This window comes from Pelophylax lessonae (genome assembly GCF_965119305.1).
Source record: "Pelophylax lessonae genome assembly, chromosome: 6".
Classification (NCBI taxonomy): Eukaryota; Metazoa; Chordata; class Amphibia; order Anura; family Ranidae; genus Pelophylax; species Pelophylax lessonae.
Genome location: NC_138773.1, coordinates 19,921,450 through 19,935,095, shown reverse-complemented (window position 1 = coordinate 19,935,095; position 13,646 = coordinate 19,921,450). Strand labels below are relative to the sequence as shown.

General features: G+C 44.9%; 1 protein-coding gene across 1 annotated transcript in view; it reads left to right on the top strand.

Moving 5' to 3' along the window:
- LOC309558472 (transmembrane protease serine 9-like) overlaps nt 1–13,646 on the top strand; it is a gene marked incomplete at its 5' end in the record, with an annotated part of 80,943 nt that overhangs the window by 14,712 nt on the left and 52,585 nt on the right. The window contains one exon of the mRNA XM_082261543.1: nt 1,558–1,917. Coding sequence (XP_082117669.1) covers nt 1,558–1,917 — 360 coding nt within the window. The remainder of the gene's footprint in view (nt 1–1,557; nt 1,918–13,646) is intronic.

The following is a 13,646-nucleotide window of genomic DNA, read 5'->3' as shown; positions in this document are numbered from 1 at the left end:
AATCGCGGCAACATCGCTCGGCGTTTGGGGGGCTATTGCAAATCAACGGGCACCGCTAGGCGTCCCGCGATTTGCAATAAATTTCCAGATCGCGGGCGGAACCGCGGCGGTTCTGCCCGCGATCATACGCTGACATGTGAATGCAGCCTTAGTGCTCAATTAGCTCTTGTAACTACTTGAAGACCGGGTCTTTTCTGGCACTTTTTGTTTACATGTAAAAATCAGTATTTTTTGCTAGAAAATTACACATTGTGAAAATGTATTTTTCAAAGCAGAGGCCCAAGAGAATAAATTAGTGGGTTTTGCAAATTTTTATGTCACATGGTATTTTTTCAAACTCCATTTTTTTGGGGGAAAAAAATACACTTTTTTTTTTTAATGCAAAAAAAACACAATACATAACCCCTTTTTTTTTGTAAAATATGAAAGATGATTTTACGCTGAGTAAAAACCAAATACCATATATGTCATGCTTTAAAATTGCACAGGCCCATGCAACTGCGACAAACTACGTAAATTTTATTATCCAAGGGCGACGCTTTAAAAACCTTTACCACTTTAGATTTACACAGGAGGTCTGCTGCTGGAATTACTGCCAATAATCTGACATTTACGGTAATATCTCACATGTGTGGGACAAACGCTGTTTGCAATTTAATTTATTTATTTTTTATATTGCTTTTATTGCTATCACAATGAATGTAAACATTGTTGTGACAGCAATAGTCATGTGACAGGTACTCTTTATGGAGAAATCAGGGGTCTATAAGACCCCAAGTCCCTCCTCTGTCCGTAAAAGAATTTGATCACACCAAGATCAGGGAGATCAAATGCTTTTGTTTTTTTGACATCTGGGTAATCTGGAAGTGATATCAGGTCATAGTTTCTGGGTTACTATAGCTGAGCACCGAACAAAGCCGAGATCGGCTTTGTTTGGCTTTCCGATCAACCAAAGTAGGCGCCAGCTGGTTGATTGGGACCCCTGGTGGGACAGGTGATCCCAATAAAGCTGCAGAGGGCGGCAGAAGGGGGGGCGGAAACCCCCTCCCACTGCTTGTAAAAGCAATCCAGCGGCTACTTCTACGCTAGGATTGTTTTTACAAGAGAGCCCTGGTGGGACAGGAGATCCCAATAAAGCTGCAGAGGGCGGCTGAAGGGGGGGGGGGCGGAAACCCCCTCCCTATGCTTGTAAAAGCAATCCAGTGGCTACTTCTCTGCTAGGATTGCTTTTACAAGAGAGCCCTGGTGGGACAGGAGATCCTGCTAAAGCTGCGGAAGGTGACGGGAGGGGGGGGGGGAGACGAAGAAACCCCTTCACACTGCTTGTAAAAACAATTCAGTGACTACTTAGCCGCTAGAATTGGTTTCTGGGTGATGCATCACCCCAGTATAACCACTTGAATTCCAGCGAAGTATGGGTACGTCACTGGTCATCAAGTAGGTATAGTAATTACACATTTCTGGAAATTGTACATGCTTAGTTTTTAAGAATCATTTTTTGGAATTATTATGAACAGATAGACATTGGTGCAGCTAATGATTATTTATGTCATACAGGGTGACTCGGGAGGACCTCTGGTGTGTAAGGTCCAGGGCGTATGGTACCAGGTTGGAATTGTGAGCTGGGGAATAGGCTGTGCATCCTCCAGTTTCCCTGGGGTGTACACACTGGTGACGGCCTACCAAGCCTGGATCAGCACCTACCTGCAAGTTACATTCAGTGATGTGCCAGAAATTCCTAAACCAACAAGGACATGTGGAGGAAACCTCATGGACACAGGGTACACCAGTCCCACAACACGTGAAGGAAATACTACCTGTAGGAGGATCAAAGCAGCGTCATCTGAAGGAAGCTCCATCACATACAGTCTTTCACACCATTGCTGGATGATCCTTCTCCCAACTACTATACTGTTCACATTATTATAACTGAAAGCTGCCATCTTATCTGACCTGGACGCTGGGGTTGATTTACTAACAGGGATAAGCTCTCAGTTTGGTTCAAACACTGGTTTGAACAGAACATTGCGCTTGTCTGAACACTGAATTTTTAGCTCATGGCAGGACTTGAACATCTAAAAATTGTAGCATTTTTTCCACTGATACTGTCTATATATTAAAAAAAAATGAATCCCTGCACTAAAAAATAACAATTCTCCCTCTTTTACCCACAGCTGCTAGAAAAAAACACATCCGAGTGTTTTTAAATCAACAAAATTATATATTGTATGTACTAGGGATCGACCGATTATCGGCAAAGCCGATATGCACTTTCCCCGATATATATGGGAATTGGCCCCTGAGGTTACCGATATTGCCGATATTTCGGAAAAGTGCTTGTACCGGAGTGATGCCTGCAGCTAGAGGCATCACCCCCGGTACCGGCGTCCATAGCCGACGGTTGGCTGTCTTGTAATGACAACCGATGCGGCTGAGAAGCCGCTTGGCTGTCATTACAAAGAGCGGGAGAGGATGTGTCCCCCCCGCCCCCCTCCAGCCGCCTTTCATGGCTCGCTTGACCGCTAAAGACCCGATCAAAGCCGCATTTGGCTCTGATCGGGTCTCCATGTAAAACCCGGAAGTGATGTCATGACATCACTTCCGGGTTACTCGGCATCAAAAATGCAAACTTGGCATTTTGAATGCTTTTAAGTGCAGAGGAGGGTTTTGGGGTTTTTTTTAGACCCCCAGATCCGTCCACAACAGTACCTGTCAAGTGCTAAAAATAAAAAAATGTATTTTTTTTAAATGTACGAAAATATCGGCCAATATCGGCCGATACCGATATGCATTGGCCAAAATATCGGTATCGGCAACGAAAAACCGATATCGGTCGATCACTAGTATGTACCAGCGCTATATCAAACATAAGCCTAACAACATTGTGAATACAGTGCCAAAAATATATAAAATGCAAAAATAATTCCTGTAAAAAAGCCAATACACCGAGCATTGATTAAAAGTCTTTAAATTTTTGTGTTCAACTCCACAACTTAACAACTATTTCCCCCCTCGTATTCTGTGTATTATAAATAAATGGAAGGCTCACCAGATGCCCATGACTCCTTATAACTGAGAAACATTTTTCCTGATAAATGTTGTTGGCTGGACTTTAGAATTTTCCCTCTTAGTCAAGGCTAGCAGGGATGCACACCATCTCCCATTCCTCTCTTAAAGTGATATCAACTTTCTTTTTTTTTCTAGGGTTGGGTTCACACTATTGCAAATTGGGACATGTCAGGAGACATGTCTTTATAGCCGGTTCACATATCTCCGGAGCGAATTGCACACAGGGGAGGACTGGGCCTGGGGGCATGGGGACAATTGCCCCCCAAGCCACTCTGATGCCCCATAAAAAAGGCTGCACTGCTTCTGCCACAGACATGCCTAAAGGGTTCCTGTGGAAGAGAAGTAAAAAGCCCCTGCCACTGACCTACTGAGTGAGGGATAAAGACAAGGACAGAGAGCAGCCCTCCCCCCAGCATGGATGGTGTAAGCTGTGTCTGAGCATAGGCCGGTTCCATGCCCCACTGGAGACTCTCCTCCTCTGGCCAGCCCTGACCAAGCTGCCCCAGCTCCTCCCAACTGCCTCTGCTGGCCAGGTCGGGAAACCAGATTCAACCAGTGAGTAGAGAGTACCTGGATTGGAGCTTCAGCCTGGAATGGGGGTAAGGAGGAGGCCAGAAAGAGAGAGAGTGGGAAGGGGGCCAAGTTTCTGCACCATGGGCCTCTGGTTTGTATTTGCTCCCTGGGCTGAAATTTGCCCGTCAGCCCCTGATTGCACAGGAGTCCTGTGCGGCTTCTGGTCAGTTTCAGGTCCGAATTCAGCCAAAAATTCGGGCTGAGATCAGGCCTGAAATATTGAACAGGGACACACCGGTACCCTGCTGCGAGCCGCTTCGTGCTGCAGTATGTACCCTACCTAGATAACAAACATGTTATACTTACCTGCTCTGTGTAATGATTTTGCAGAGAACAACCCAGATCCTCATCTTCTTGGGTCCCCTGTTGGCTCTCCAGGCCCCTCCCTCCTGCCTAGTGCCCCGGTAGCAAGCAGCTTGCTATGGGGGTGCCCCAGCAGGCTTGCTTCTGAGCCGCTGCTCAATATGTCCATTCACATGAAGTGCGTCTTGGCCCAGCCCCCACTCTCTCCTCATTGGCTCACTGGCTGAGATTGACAGAACTGGGAGCCAATGGCTAGTAGGGAGAGCCAAGGCTCTTGTGCACATTGCTGAATCGAGATGGGACTAAAGTAAATATTAGGGGTGCAGGGGGGGGGGGGGCGCTGTCACACACAGAAGGCTTTTTACCGTCATGCATAAAATTCTTGAGCCTATACAACCACTTTAATCTGACTGCAGTCCCAGATATCCTCCAATACCCCTCAGTTCAGAAAGGTATCAAAACACTCAATCAAAAAAAATCAATAACTCCATAGTGTAACATGGAGAAGATCCAAAAATCGCAATATTTTACACACATAGCAACAAACAAAACAACCTTCTTAAATTTCAATGCTGTAGAGAAATCAAAGGCCAGATTTTTACTACTTGTTATAGATTTCCACCAGTAAGCCCAAGATATCCAAGCCATTTCTTCGCTTCACTGCAACTTTTTCTAAATAGGTATTGCCACTTAGTCCAGCTCATCGTCTCTACTCCTCCAGTTGTGGCTCAAATTCTTCTCTTACAATCTTCAGTTTTGGACTGGTATTGCAACATAAACATCACCATTCTGCAGTAGGTTCTTTAACGTTTAAATGTTTTATGTAAGTAGCACTACTCGGGTAGGAGCTGCTGATTAGAATTAATTCTCTGTACTTTGTCTCAACCTTTTCCAAAAAACCTCAGCCCCTCTGACACACCAGGTTGAGCGTACAAACATGAAATATCACAGAAAATCAGTGAAGGTAATACTTAGTACGCTTAGTAGTAGGGCTATAGCAAAGAAAACAGGCACAATGGTTTAACAATGGTAATAAAATAATTCAGCATACAGAGTGACTAACAGTAAGGACTAGGCATAGGATGACATTTGGTGTCCAGATCGGTATAAACAGTAGCAAGGCCACCTCAAGTGCAGCGGAGAGCAGTAGCAAGGTTTAATCTACCCAGTGTTGGAACTAGGGATCGACCGATTATCGGCAAAGCCGATATATCAGGGGCCGATATGCACTTTCCCCAATATATCGGAATCGGCCCCTGAGGTTACCGATATTGCCGATATTTCGGGAAAGTGCTTGTACCGGAGTGATGCCTGCAGCTAGAGGCATCACCCCGGTACCAGCGTCCATAGCCAACGATCGGCTGTCATTACAAGGATCGGGAGGGGTCCCCCCCCTCCCGCCGCCTTCCGTGGCTCGCCCGGGTCTCCCATCCCACCGGGAGACCCGGGCAACCAGCCTGTACGGCCACATTTGGCTGCGATCGGGTCTCCATGTAAAAACCAGGAAATTATGTCATGACATCACTTCCGGGTACTCTGCACCAGATTCAAAAAATTACAGCATTAAAAATTGCCAAACTTGGTGTTTTGAATGCTTTTAAGTGAAGAAGAGGGGGTTGGGATCTTTTAGACCCCCAGATCCCTCCACAAGAGTATCTGTAAAAAAAAAAAAAAAAAGATTTAATGTACGAAAATTTTTGCAAGATTACATTTATGGCAGCGATGCTAGTCCTAGACCAACTGGATATGTACTGTCCAAATGAAAAAGAGGATGGTAGTGGAAGGGGTGGGGGAACAAAAGGGGCTTAAATAATTATTACAGATGGGGCAGTGCTTTGAGGTACAGTATATATATATATATATCTATATAAACTTTTTCCAAAAAAACTCAGCCCCTCTAAAACACCAGGTTGAGTGTACAAACATGCAATATCACAGGAAATCAGTGAAGGTAATACTTAATACCCAATAGTAGGGCTATATCAAAGAAAACAGGCACCCAATATTGTCACCTAATATGGTTGATAACTAGGCAAGCATAAAATGGATTAACAATGGTAATAAAATAATTCAGCATACAGAGGGAAGAGGGACTAACAAAAAAGGTTAGGAGGTGGAGGGACAAGATTTTCCCTCCGTGAATGGTTGCAATGAGGGGCTCACAGGGATATAGGTGCAGACAAAAAAGCTTTAATGGTGAAGATAAACACACATGAAAAATATAAACAGGTAAATCTAATCAATAAAAGAGGTGTGGAAGCTCATCAGGTGAACTGTTTGACTCCGTGGACCCCTTGGGGGTCAGAATGGTACAGACAGCAATAAAACACATTGAGGTCCCCACCCACCCAGTCCCAGTATGCACTGTTGTTAGCGGGCTTAGTGTGATTAGTCGAGGAAACACGACCTGAAAATCACTCTGGAAGCCCGAGCAACAGTGCTGTGGCCAGGAGGGAACTATGGTGAGCCCGTAGAGGGAAAGTACATGGGGATGCCGATAAAGTGTGGGGAGGCACCTGAAAAAAATACTATAAGTATTAATATGACGTCATGTCAAAAAGAATCATCAGTGCATCACAAAAATTGGACAAAATAAAGCATCATTGTCTCATGTAGTAACAAACAACACGGGCCTGCTCCCTATGGTGTAAGTCTCATTTCCTGGCTGAGAGCCTCCAAGGAAACCTAGCCCAACGGGGCAGTGCACGGAATGGTGGTGCTTGGAGGGATCGTGGCTTTACCAGCCGTTTTGCTTAATCAGCAAGTACCAAAAAAGGTGGGATATGTTGGGGGGATCCGGGCTTAACCAGCCACTTTGCTAAAACAGCAGTATGGGTGAATGTTTGTCTCCTAAATAGGATCTCCCGTGTATGTAGAGGGAGGGCTGTATTATAGTCCCAAATAATGGCTTATCGCCAGAGATACTAGTTCACTGGTTGGCTGATCCACAAGTTGGCAGTACCCGGACAGCTCAGACGTCTAAAGTCTGCATGAGAGAAGTCCCGGTCAGACCATTGGCTGGAGCTGCTAAAGGTTTCGGGGATGAGGTGTAGCGACCATGTTTAACTGATGATCCAAAGTTGGATGTGTATTAGAGGAAGTGTTGGTCTTACCAGATATCACCCGTGCTCATCCAAGATAACAGGGATGGAGGTAGCGTGCTCCGCACTTAGGTCACAGTCAGGGCAGGCAGACGCAGATGAAGGATGATTCGGCTGTCCGATGGGTTTGTAACTGCCAGTGGCGTTGTGGCCTCTACCATCGAGGAAACTGCAGGGGCAGACTCAGTTCCGTGTCCGGGTGCAGTCCTGGTGCTGTTTCCGGGTCACGGTGGATGTGTTCAGCCAGTCCGGTGCGGTCTCCTACGGGGACGAAGGGTGGGCGGGGCGTCAACGTGTGATGTCGACGCGTTTCGCGTGCTTACGCACGCTTCCTCAGCTAGAGGCATCACCCCGGTACCAGCGTCCATAGCCAACGATCGGCTGTCATTACAAGGATCGGGAGGGGTCCCCCCCCCTCCCGCCGCCTTCCGTGGCTCGCCCGGGTCTCCCATCCCACCGGGAGACCCGGGCAACCAGCCTGTACGGCCACATTTGGCTGCGATCGGGTCTCCATGTAAAAACCAGGAAATTATGTCATGACATCACTTCCGGGTACTCTGCACCAGATTCAAAAAATTACAGCATTAAAAATTGCCAAACTTGGTGTTTTGAATGCTTTTAAGTGAAGAAGAGGGGGTTGGGATCTTTTAGACCCCCAGATCCCTCCACAAGAGTATCTGTAAAAAAAAAAAAAAAAAGATTTAATGTACGAAAATTTTTGCAAGATTACATTTATGGCAGCGATGCTAGTCCTAGACCAACTGGATATGTACTGTCCAAATGAAAAAGAGGATGGTAGTGGAAGGGGTGGGGGAACAAAAGGGGCTTAAATAATTATTACAGATGGGGCAGTGCTTTGAGGTACAGTATATATATATATATATATATCTATATAAACTTTTTCCAAAAAAACTCAGCCCCTCTAAAACACCAGGTTGAGTGTACAAACATGCAATATCACAGGAAATCAGTGAAGGTAATACTTAATACCCAATAGTAGGGCTATATCAAAGAAAACAGGCACCCAATATTGTCACCTAATATGGTTGATAACTAGGCAAGCATAAAATGGATTAACAATGGTAATAAAATAATTCAGCATACAGAGGGAAGAGGGACTAACAGTAAGGACTAGGCATAGGATGACATTTGGTGTACATATACAGGGCTTTTTTTCTCAGAAGATAGGTGCAGGAACTCAACCACAACCCCCTGCCCCAGTACACATACACCCTCCAAACTGCGTCAAATAGTGGGTGTGATCACATTTCACTAACAGTGAAAGGGTTATACAGGGGCAATAAATACAAGGAGTGCATAATGTGCAGAGTTCAGCACGGCTACAGTAGTACCTCTCCACACACTGTAGGTGGTTCTGCCTTTTTCACTTGCAGGGATATCATCCAATGGGGGTGACGGCATCTGCACTGCACCCTGGGCACCTTTATCTCCCCTGTCCCCACGCTGAAGCCAGTGGGAGATGCTGAGGAGATCAGATCTGTGGGAGCCGTTGGGAGACAAGCTGTCACTTGTAAACACAGAAGCCGTACCTCTGTCTTTACCAGTCTTAGTGGGGAGCAGAGGACCCGAGCCAGAGGTGGTGTGAGTTCCACCAAGTTTCAGCTGAAAAAAGGCCTTGCATATATGTATATATAGATATATATATATATATATTGTGAGGGATTAGCTCGGTGGTAGGCGTGGATGACCCCTTTGGGGGTGCGTTTTCACAGAGAGATAGCCGCGCAGAGGTTGCAAACAAGACTGATTTATTCATGCAATTTACTTCACACAATTGCAAGCGTCAAAACAGCCAAAATAAAATAAAAGACAAAATAAATCCTTGCCTCTGTGGGCGGCTACCTTCTCACGCTGGAACCTACCTAAGAGTCTGTCCCCAACCTACTGTTGGGCAGACTTTCTTATCCTACAGCGGATACTCAACAGTCCATGTTTTATCTCTTCACACAGCACATGTTCATTTATAACAGGTCCCTTTACTCTTCAGACTCTTCACATTGAACACAGTTCATTTAACAGGTCCCTTTACTCTTCACACTCTTCACATGGAACATGTCCCTTTGTTTTCTTTCCACATAGCAAAAACAGTCCATGTCCTCACCTTTGAGACGTCTTCACACTTGGTTACCCTCCTTAGCGCATATCACTTCAGGGGGTCTTCTACCATGCTCACCAGCTTGTCGGGAGGCACACATCTGACTGTCCCCCTCTCCAAGCCCACACGGCGACAGGAGGCAGCAGTCCTTCTCCCATGCCCACACGGCGTCGAGAGGCACACGTATGTCTGCCCTTCTCTTCCCAGCTCACACAGCGACAGGAGGCAGCAATCAATAGGACTTCCTTTGGACAAATTATAGAAGCCTTAATTTCCTCATTCTGAACAGCTGAAGGCCTTTTAACTTCTTTACACCTTCCTGCTGCCTTTGGCAGCCGACACCCTATAGTAATTGGTGAACTTTCCAAAGCAGGTGGGAATGTGTCTCCTCTTTGTGACTACATTCCCAGATTTACCTGACTTCCTGTCACATACCCCCCCCCCCCTCTTGTTTCAACCCTAGGGTTGGGACACATATTTCCAGACACGCATGTGTCAGGCACTGCTCTTGACACTCACTGATACACCTCTTAGTATCCTCAAGCTTCCGGATGAAACTGTTTCTGTCATCTTCATTGACAGATTTCTCATAAATGCCACAGTTTGTCTCTCATCTCATATACACATTCTTCAACTGCATTTTTGGCATCATTTTGCTCCTTCTCATTTCTGTCATCTTCATTGACAGCTTTCTCATAAATGTCAGACAGCTTGTCCCTCATAATCGTCTGTCCAATCCACCATGGAGGACCGTGATCCATAGGCAACTCAATTTTGCTAGTCTTAACGTCTTCAACATTCTTAAGACACCTCTCTCTGCAATCATAGATTGTGCAATCTCGTGCACCAGACAAAGTTCATCAAACATATGCACTTCTTTGCAGGGATCTCCGCTTCTGCCCACTGCATACCTCCACCATATGTGAGGGATTAGCTCGGTGGTAGGCGTGGATGACCCCTTTGGGGGTGCGTTTTCACAGAGAGATAGCCGAGCAGAGGTTGCAAACAACACTGATTTATTCATGCAATTTACTTCACACAATTGCAAGCGTCAAAACAGCCAAAATAAAATAAAAGACAAAATAAATCCTTGCCTCTGTGGGCGGCTACCTTCTCACGCTGGAACCTACCTAAGAGTCTGTCCCCAACCTACTGTTGGGCAGACTTTCTTATCCTACAGCGGATACTCAACAGTCCATGTTTTATCTCTTCACACAGCACATGTTCATTTATAACAGGTCCCTTTACTCTTCAGACTCTTCACATTGAACACAGTTCATTTAACAGGTCCCTTTACTCTTCACACTCTTCACATGGAACATGTCCCTTTGTTTTCTTTCCACAGCAAAAACAGTCCATGTCCTCACCTTTGAGACGTCTTCACACTTGGTTACCCTTCTTAGCGCACATCACTTCAGGGGGTCTTCTCCCATGCTCACCAGCTTGTTGGGAGGCACACATCTGACTGTCCCCCTCTCCCAGCCCACACGGCGACAGGAGGCAGCAGTCCTTCTCCCATGCCCACACGGCGTCGGGAGGCACACGTATGTCTGCCCTTCTCTTCCCAGCTCACACAGCGACAGGGGGAAGCAATCAATAGGAGTTCCTTTGGACAAATGATAGAAGCCTTAATTTCCTCATTCTGAACAGCTGAAGGCCTTTCAACTTCTTTACACCTTCCTGCTGCCTTTGGCAGCCGACACCCTATAGTAATTAGTGACCTTTCCAAAGCAGGTGGGAATGTGTCTCCTCTTTGTGACTACATTCCCAGATTTACCTGACTTCCTGTCACAATATATATATATATATATATATATATATATATATATATATATATATATATATATATATATATATATATATATATACATACATACACAGTATCTCACAAAAGTGAGTACACCCCTCCAATTTTTGTAAATATTTTATTCTATCTTTTCATGTGACAACACTGAAGAAATGACACTTTGCTACAATGTAAAGTAGTGAGTGTACAGCTTGTATAACAGTGTAAATTTGCTGTCCGCTCAAAATAACTCAACACACAGCCATTAATGTCTAAACCGCTGGCAACAAAAGTGAGTACGCCCCTAAGTGAAAATGTCTAAATTGGGCCCAACTAGCCATTTTCCCTCCCCGGTGTCATGTGACTCATTAGTGTTACAAGGTCTCAGGTGTGAATGGGGAGCAGGTGTGTTAAATTTGGTGTTATCACTCTCACTCTCTCATACTGGTCACTGGAAGTTCAACATGGCACATCATGGCAAAGAACTCTCTGAAGATCTGGAAAAAAAGAAATGTTGCTCTACATAAAGACGGCCTAGGCTATAAAAAGATTGCCAATACCCTCCCTGAAACTGAGCTGCAGCATGGTGGCCAAGACCATACAGCGGTTTAACAGGACAGGTTCCACTCAGAACATATATATATATATATATATATATATATATATTTATTTATTTTATATATATATATATATATATATATATATATATATATATATATATATATATATATATATATATATTTATTTTTATTTTTTTAAACAAAAATGACTATTTGAAGTAAGTACATTTTTTTTATCTGCCTGGATTAGGGCATTTCAGCCTATTTCTATAGCTGATTTATATCCAAAAGTGCACATTCATTGTCATGAGCAATACATGTGAGTCATAATTGGCTGTGGTTTTAAGTGCAGTATTAATAGCAGCTTATTAGCTCATCATCACCGGCTCTGATGTATTGTCTATAAAATTAAGATGTTCTAATAAATAACATTGTACATTTAATTGATTGCACAATGTTACAGACACACTCTTAAAACTCACATAGCAAGAGAAATGAATTGACAATCAGTTGTCAGTAAAGAGCAATATGAGGAAGGAATGCCGGGGGTGTTCCAATTTTCCAATGTTGCCATGGCCTCTGTTTGATCAGTCTACACAGGGGGCCATTTTTAAACACTCTGACTATGGCACTTTCCATTACAACAAAAAAGTGACTTTCCTTTTAAAGTGAATGAGATGTTTTAATGCTGCAGCTTTAGAAATCAGATTCCTCCTTTAACATATTCACTGTTTCCCCCAATTGGCTGTTTGGAATCACACTGGATTGGGGTGGGGTGAGTTATAGTGGTGCCATTTTTTCTTTCAGCCAAACTTGAACACTTTAGTGGCACACAGTAATTTGTTTTGTTTTAGTATACACTATAGGATTGTACCAGACCTGGGACACTTTTGGCACTCCAAAGACAACAGTAATGCGGCACATATGTCCGCCCCCTCCTGTCAAGCATGGGCATACGCAGAACTTTTTTCAGGGGGGGCACTTTTTTAAGGGGGGGGCATCATTTTAATGTCACCCATGCCCAGCCCCTTTTTGACAATGTCATGAAGGCAACGTCAGTCACCGCGAGAATCGCAAGTATTTATTTTGAAAGGGGAAAAGGCAGAATTTATTTTTTAAGAGTGTTTGTTAACCTAAAAAAAAATATATTGATCCTGATCCCTTAAAGCAGGGATCCTCGAACTGCGGCCCTCCAGCTGTTGCAGAACTACACGTCCCATGAGGCATTGTAAAACTCTGACATTTACAGACATGACTAGGCATGATGGGAATAGTAGTTCCCGAACAACTGGAGGGCCATAGTTTGAAGACCCCTGCCTTAAAGCATGTTATACAGCACAGTGCTTGTGCCATGTAATTTGGCCCCTTCTATCAACAGAAATAATTGGCTGATCCTGCCTGGCTATGTCCTCCCCTCTGTAAACCGACCACAGAGAGAGCCAGAGGGTCACGTGAGCGGCGATCGGCGCTCTGAAAGCTTATTTTTTAAAACACAGACACAGGGGCACACAGGATTATTAAACAGACCAGACAGGATGGTATAAAGTGACTTAACAACCACTTTAACCACTTTGCCGCAGTAGTACTACGGTACTCAGTGGCAAAGTGGCTCGTTATCGTCTGACGACATAGACTTACGTCGTCAGACACTCCCCCTTGTGGGCGACGCTCGCGCGCCGCCGGAGGCTCGCTCCCGCTGTATTCAGTCACAGCGGGAGTTGGGCCAGGGGAGGATCTCTGCCCCGATCATCGGGGATCTAGTGTGGAGATCCGCCCGCCTGTGTAAACACAAGCGGGCGGATCTCCCAAGTGACAGGGAGTGACAGATCGGAGTGTTCAGCATAGCTGAACCTGCGATCTGTCCCTGGCTCACTCAGTCACCTCCCCCCACACACGTCAGTAAGCACCAGGCATACATTAACCCCTCCCTCTCCAATAAAATTAACCCCTTCCCTGCCAGTGTCATTTTTACAGTAACAGTGCATATATATAGCACTGATTACTGCAGTAATGTCACTGGTACCCCCAAAAGTGTCAAAAATGTCAGTCAAGGGTCCGATCTGTCCGCCGCAATGTCGCAGTCCCGCAAAAAAAATCGCAGATCGCCGCCATTACGCGTTAAATAAAAACACCAAAAA